This window comes from Cibotium barometz, chromosome 41 (genome assembly GCF_041138505.1).
Source record: "Cibotium barometz isolate CiBa-2024 chromosome 41, ASM4113850v1, whole genome shotgun sequence".
Lineage (NCBI taxonomy): Eukaryota > Viridiplantae > Streptophyta > Polypodiopsida > Cyatheales > Cibotiaceae > Cibotium > Cibotium barometz.
Genome location: NC_141086.1, coordinates 39,293,185 through 39,300,897, shown reverse-complemented (window position 1 = coordinate 39,300,897; position 7,713 = coordinate 39,293,185). Strand labels below are relative to the sequence as shown.

At 40.8% G+C, this 7,713-nt stretch overlaps 1 protein-coding gene across 1 annotated transcript; it reads right to left on the bottom strand.

The window, feature by feature from the left end:
- Positions 1-3,526: 3,526 nt before the first annotated feature.
- LOC147614944 (uncharacterized) lies at positions 3,527-5,285 on the bottom strand. The gene has a single exon (XM_086779813.1). It carries the CDS (start codon positions 4,939-4,941, stop codon positions 4,405-4,407), a length of 537 nt encoding a protein of 178 aa, XP_086635939.1. The 5' UTR covers positions 4,942-5,285; the 3' UTR covers positions 3,527-4,404.
- Positions 5,286-7,713: the final 2,428 nt, after the last annotated feature.

The following is a 7,713-nucleotide window of genomic DNA, read 5'->3' as shown; positions in this document are numbered from 1 at the left end:
CAAACCAAGGATCTCCTAGGCCAAATACTTCCAGAAAAGAAAAGCAAGCAGAAAGGGAGGAGCAGAGCATGGTGCAAGCCCTAAATGCTACCACATGGAAAGCAACTCACTAGGAAAAGGAGGCCAAAAAGCTGGCAAAGAGAAACAAAGAATTACAGCAAGAATCGCAAGATGCAACACCCTCCCAAGAGTATGCAGAGATTTTAAGAAAAGCTTATAAAGACAAATCACATGCAGAAGAGTATAAGGAAAAACTAGAGAAGAGCACAAAATTTGAAATGGATATGTTGAGAGAACTAAATGCTTTCGAATTAGAAATGCAACATTGTCTAGAAAACAAGGATCAGCTCAGAAGGGAAAGGCCCAAAGATTGGGAAGAATACAAAATAGCCCTCTGAAGGCATATATAGGAGGCACGAACAATGCCGGAAAAGATACACAACTGACCCAGAAAACAAGATTGGAGTGGAAACTGAAGCTGAGAGAAACAAAAGAAGAGGTTGCAAGGCTACAAGCTAAAATTCCCAAGGTGAAAGCTAATGCAAAGCTTGCCACAAAAAGCACAAAGATGTTGCTGCCCAGTGTGCTAAGAAAGGAGTGAGGGGAGCTACTAATTCAAGTGCACAAACTGCAGGACACCAACCAAGCCCTAGACAATCAAAATGCTAAAACAATAGCTTGTTCAACAACAACTCAGCTCCTCCATGGGCTAGCACAGATAACCCATTTTTTGAAGCCCCTCATGTGATGTTCTCAGAGCTACTGAAGGCCAACATGGAGTTGCCATAATATTTTTAAAATGCAAATAGAATAAGGTCCATATTGAGTAGGAAACCCCTTCCTCCGGAACATCCATGCTCTCAATTCTTGTTTTCTCAGACTTCGTAAGGTGGCTCCACCGAGGATGAAACCACTAGACAACACTAATTATTGGATTGTACCTGCAATTATAGGTATCATGGTTAGTGTATCTCCTAAAGTAACCACAGCCTGAGCACGTCCATCCCCTATTTAATGTACATTATTTTCCAATGTGGTTGCCTCCACAATAAGAACACCATGTTTCCTCTCTCCTTGGGTACGCTATGGAATCTCTCAGAAGTACTTCGGAAGTACGCTATGGAATCTCTCGGAAGTACTTTCCAATTCTCCCCCACTTTCTTGAGAACTACAGTAGCCATGTCTTGACACTCATTTATCTGACCTCTTTCTAGTGGAGGTTATGCTATAGGGGGCTTTATATGGTATAGTAGAGTGCTAGACATGTTATCATCAAAGTCCAAAGCATCGATGTAGCACTCATTAAAGTATGTCCACCTTTGCAGATAAAGGTAATTATGCAAGTTCTGATCTTTGAAGCCTTCAAGAAACAACAAAATCAATCTTGGTTGACTCGGTTTGAGCAGTAGGAATGATAATATCTTAAGCATCAAATGTATTCCCATAATGACTCACTCTCTTGTTGCTTAACTTTGTTTATCTGGTGTACATGACTCCATTTCAGTCCAGTCTTTGAGAACTCTAGCATAGAAGCAATCTCTAAGGCAATGTAAGTGGCCTTGTAAGGAGGCTCTAGGAGGGTTCGAAATCAACATCCAACTACTCCATCTAGAGTATGTCCAAAATTAAGATCTATGTAGGCTTGTCATCACTAACACCTACTCCCTCACACATTTTCTCAAAGACCTCTAAATGATCCAAAGCATTATGTGTAATGCCATACTTGCCATCGTATGAAATTTTTGGCATGGCTATTATGGAGATGCCAAGCTCCCTCCTTATTGTTTAAGAGATTTAGCTTCTCTTTTTCCATGTTTCAGTGATATTTGAGTTATGTTGAGAGTTTGAGACAAAGACAAGAGATAAGTGAAACAAGTAGTGAGAAAATCCATGGAGGACACTAAAAGAATTGAGGAGTTCATGAGAGGATAGTACCCTCTCCTATAGTATCAAGTATCCGTAGGATAGAATCCTTTCCTATGAGATCAGGCGGCCTTTTGGATTATGCCAAGGAGTCAGTGGGTTTTTTGTATTTCAATTCAAGAACACCAAACCCCCTTTGAAAATGACTAATAGTGATAGTACAAGGTCAAGTACAAGGGATATTTTGAGTTCTCTCAGGATCTTGGTAAGGCTTTCTTTCTAACTACAAAGAAAATTGGTGTGGCAAAGAAATAAGAGATGCAAAACTCTAGATGCAAATGCTTGAGAAAAGCTAGGATTTAAGATAAGAAAAAGAAAAGGAGAGGGACATTAAATATGCACAACCCCTAGATAATTCTAGGTTTGAATTTCACATAGTTGCATGATCTCAAGCTCTCGGTCAAGCAGCTTGTCAAGAAGGATTCATACCATAATTAGAGGCAATTCTGAAAGGTTCAATGGTGGGTGATGGCTACTCAACCTAAAATTATGGAGCCCAAGCCCGATCAAATAAAGGAGTCCACTAACCAAATCTGCATTGTAGTAGAAATTAATAAATTGTTGACTAACCTAAAGTTCTTTGCACACATGAAGGGGATGCTATTGCCTAATCAGGGAGGAATTTTGATTCACAAAACAAGGCAAGAAGATTCTCAAACCCTTATTATTCCAATCTTTGGCTCCACACCTAAATATGAAAAATTGGGATAGAATACTGGAGACATTAACCTCCCCTATTTTTTTGGTGATTCTGTTTTCCTGTTTTGGGGTTATAAACAACGTGGTTAAAACATGCAGGTTTTAAACATGGTTAAATTGCAAAGTAGTTATAAACATGTAGCCATGTTGTGAACTGCATTTATAATTGTGAAACATTATTTTTTCAATCTCTATATCCTTTGTTTTCTATGCAAAAAAAGAAACACGGCTAGCCCTCTATTTGTTATAGTGACAAACAACTTTAGTACAAGTATGTGAATAACAAAATTTCTCGAATCAAACATTAAAGAAGAGATAGAAATAGACATTAAATGAAGAGGAATTGTATGCTCCTTGTCCTAGCTAGGAATTCTATAAGAATTTGATGGATACCATTAACATACCACTACCCAAAGGGATAACACATTTGGATAGAGAGCTAATAAAGAATGTTCGATTGACCTCTGTGCTAATGCTAAGAGCAGAGCTATTTAATACAGAACCTCAACTAAATACATCTAGTTAAAGTTTAGGGACTGATGGTTTTCATCATCTCCAGAACGGTGGTAAGGCTTATGCCTCTAAAAATGGTTAAGAAGAACCAAGCTAGATGTAATGATGTGTAGTGACTAATTTCCAACTTGGCAGACTTTGCCAACCCATTATAAGTATATAGTTTATTCATTTCTTCATGTATGGGAAGCTCATGGCTGGATTTAGATTGCTCACCCATAAATAGCATCAGATCCTCATGCGAGATGTTTGATTTTATAGCATTGATTAGGAAGAGATATAGGTGTAAGATATGCACTCTAGAGACCTACACTACTAGAGAGAGAGAGAGAGAGAGAGAGAGAGAGAGAGAAGCTCAACAACACTTTTTTTTGCAAATGGCATTACAACATGGTGGAGAGAGGTGATTGTCACCTCACAATGTTAGGATTACCTAAAGCTCGTGCATTTTTTTACTATGGTAAGAGCACTATTATGACGTGGGTTGGTTTAGACCTTATCTTGTTGAATGGTTACGATAGCACTAGTGGCTGCATCATCTGGAGTTCAAGAGCTTGAATGTTATGTTGAAGATTGATTGAATGTTATGCGGAAGGAGCGGTCGTCTCTCTCGCTATAGGAGGAGGAAAAACGCCCATCTGCATATGGTGTAACCACTGCTCAAATGGAGGCACAACATGGGCAGAAAGAAGGCCACATGGTCCAAGATGAAAACGGAGGACTTGAATGAACAACATTATCGAGGCTCCATGTTGTGATGAGATTTATGCGGCCCCCGTCCCTCCATGGATAAACAGCCACTGGTAGAAGAGGCTTCTTGTGGCGGTAAACAGCCACTCTGGTAAACACCGAGAGGCGGATATGGATGAGCAAAAATTGTTGTGGAAGATTGTTGCCGAAGCCGTGTAAACACCAAGAGGAGGATATGGATGAGCAAAATTGTCCGTCCTACTCGTGTAAACACCCAATTGTCGATGAAGGTTGTATGTTGAAGCCGATGCTCATTTGCCTACCCATGAGTCGGTAGAATCTGTGCCTCATTAGTACACTTGATGGATACCTTCCGCACACTGAGTGATGCAGGGAACCCATCTCTTCTTCATAGCGTGAAGGCTCAGACTGATTTGTAGGTGATGCAAGGAACCTCTGTCTTCTTCATAGAGTGAAGGGCTCAGACTGTGGGAGGCAAGCTCTCACTGATGGTGTCCAGCTTTGGAACCCACGCCTTGGACCTCCTGATCAGCATCGTGCACTGCTTCGGATGGGAGGTTAATACTTGTGCACCACCTTGCTGTACGAGCTGGGGGCGCTACATTCTAGATCTATGCTGTCATTCTTAGAAGGCTGATGCTCACACGGGAGTAGAGGATCTTGCACACAAATAGAAGTGCTGAGGGGTGTGACTTTGGCGCTTGTGACGCCTGCACGCTTTGGAGGTTTAGTAGCCTTTGCAGCTGCCAAACACGTTGAGTTAAGAAGCTTCGCAAAGGAGGCCAACTCCTCGGCAGCCACACGTGTGTGCAACCTGTGCATGGGGAAGAGGATGTACACACGGCCGGGCTTGGCTTCATCGTCTGCAGCCAAGGGGGCGGCGCGCTTGCCTCCCGCTAATTCACCATATCCCTTTTCAAACTCGGCCACGAAATGGCCGGGGAACTCCAGCATCAGCTCGGCCACCTGCATGGGGGTGCCGCCCAACACCAACACCCGGCCTTCCACAGAGTGCACCACTTCGATCACTGACACAGATTTTACTGGAGCAGCGACGTAGCTGCAGAGGCACACGCAGGAGAGGTAGTTCCCCATGATATAAATGCTTGACTGGGCAGATTATTTAAAAGCAGATGAGGAAGCTAATGCAGTAAAGGCGATAATTGAGTACTGCAGCTGTTGTAGCTAAGCCTGAATATCAGTGATCAGAGAAGAATACGAGCAGATTGCCTACTATATTGATAGATCATGAGCTAGATGATATTATAGGTGCCTTGAAAAGCTTCTGATGATGAATGCTGCCGACGCTTAAAGCAATCTAGTTGGAGTGTGGCTGTCGATCATGCCATGTGGTGGAAGACACAGCAGTTCACTTGTCGTCGGATGCTCGGTGGATGATGCTATGTGAGCGCGTGCTTTTGGCCCAACTTTTCGAGGCATGCGGCCCATGTAGTCTGAAGGTGATAAATGCACAACATGCCGTCAACCTCTTGGCCCAGTATTTAAGCCGCCTAAAACACAATATAGAAGCGTTTTGGCCCAGGCCACAATTTTCTTTTTTTCATGAGGTCTTATTTCATTCCTAGTCGCACACGGGAATTTCACACAGCTACACACACCATACAACGTAGAGTACCCCTCTCTCTCTCTTATCATAGAGTACCTCTGTGTCCCCCCCATCAGCCATAACGTAGCCCCAGCTTCCATAATGCCCCTTGACCCACCCTTCACCCCTGTCCCCATGCGTATTGTGTGTATGCCCGATGCCACAACAAGGGATAAGAGCTATGGCTATGAGCACAGTCACGCCTGCTCCAAACAAAGAAAAAGAGAGATTTAAAATTTGATATTGGGGTCCATACCATGTAAAAAAGTATACTCTTTCCAAAACATGGGCACATGGATGCTTGTGCACATGCACAAACACACACACCCAACACAAATGCATGCACATGTACACAAACAGGCTTTTGTGTTTATTTATGTAAAAGCATGTATTGTATACATTGAGCTATTGTTATCATTTGAATCATTGACCTATTTTTTTCTTGTATAATGTTTGACTCTTCACTAGATAATGCTATATGTCAATGTTATTATATTATGTGGTAAGGTAAATAGATTATATGATGACGTGTTATGCTTATTTGGATAAACATATCGTGTAATTACACATGCTCGGAAGCATGGTATGATTAAAAGAAGAACAATCTCTGTGGATAGATTTGTAGTTTGCAAGTAAGTGCAGAACTACATGGAATTAGCAATTTGAGGAAATTGACATCTAAACTTCGTTTGTTTTCTTGAACATGTATTCTTACTGTTATATTTTAAATAGAAGCTATAAGTTGTTATGCATAAGCAAACCAATTCGCATGAAATTCGAGGAAATTGACATCTAAACTTGGTTGGTTTTCTTGAACATGTATTCTTACTGTTATATTTTAAATAGAAGCTATAAGTTGTTATGCATAAGCAAACCATTTCGCATGTGTTTGCATTAGCTACTCAAACACATTTCTTTGCTTTCATCTAACAAGTGCATATTATTAAAGGACTTTTGGAAAATATGCCCTTCCACTTTTTCTCATCACCTTATGTGGAGGATGAAATGCTTGAAAAAGAAGGAACAACGTTTCCAATCAAAATGAGAACAGTTTGAACCTTTAAAAGGTTCCCTCGGCTATATGGTGTTTCTTATGTTGATATGAGAAAACACTTATCCATGCATACAATGATAACCATAAATTATATTTAAAAAAATTCACTGCACAAAAATAGCATGCAATACACTTATGAACTACAAGGGCATCGAGTTTCACCGTGGAAAATGTTCGATTCCTTTTATCTTTGTATTGCCACACAATTCATAAAAAACAACATACAAAAGCAAACACATAAATACATCAAGAACACAAAACAACACTATGATCGAAATTCATCAACCTTAATCACTCTCTATGCCATTGCTCTCTCACCTTTCTTCTCACACATGACATGGGGGTCCATGCCATCTAGAAAAGTATAATCTTTCCAAAATATGGATACATGGATGCACGTGCAGATGCACAAACACACACCCCACACAAATGCATGCACATGTACATAAACATGTCCGTGTATGCCTTTGTTTTTATGCATGCACATATAACATAAGCATAAGTTTAATGGACCTAGGGCCATTCTCAAGTGCATTTTGTAGGTAGAATGGATCTAGGGAAATTCTACCATGTACAATCATGATACTTTATACACGCATATGTAGAGATTAGCCCTAGGGACATCCTAAAATTCACCATGATGGATGTTAGAATGGACCTAGGTCCAACCTTTCAAGCACACTGTATTATGCAAACATGTGTAGAGATTGGTCGTAGGGACATGCATATGTAGAGATTAGCCCTAGGGACATCCTAAAATTCACCATGATGGATGTTAGAATGGACCTAGGTCCAACCTTTCAAGCACACTGTATTATGCATGCATGTGTAGAGATTGGTCGTAGGGCCATTCTTCCATGAACAATTTTGATCTTTTTTGCATGCATATGTAGATAGGAGTTAAAACAAGGGAGTGAAGAATGGCCCTAAGACCATTCTTGCAAGCACAATGTGCATTCCCTAAGCCCATTCCACCATGCACAATGTTCTTGAAAGGATGGCCCTATGGCCATTCAAAAGAACATTATGGATGGTATAATGGACATAGGTCCAATCTTTCAAGCACATTCTTTATGGTAAAATGGCCCAATGGACATTCAAAAGCATATTGTGGATGATAGAATGGCCCTACAGCCATTCTAAAGCACATCATGGATGGTGGAATGGTCCTAGGGCCATTATTTCAAACACATTGTGTAGGTAGAAT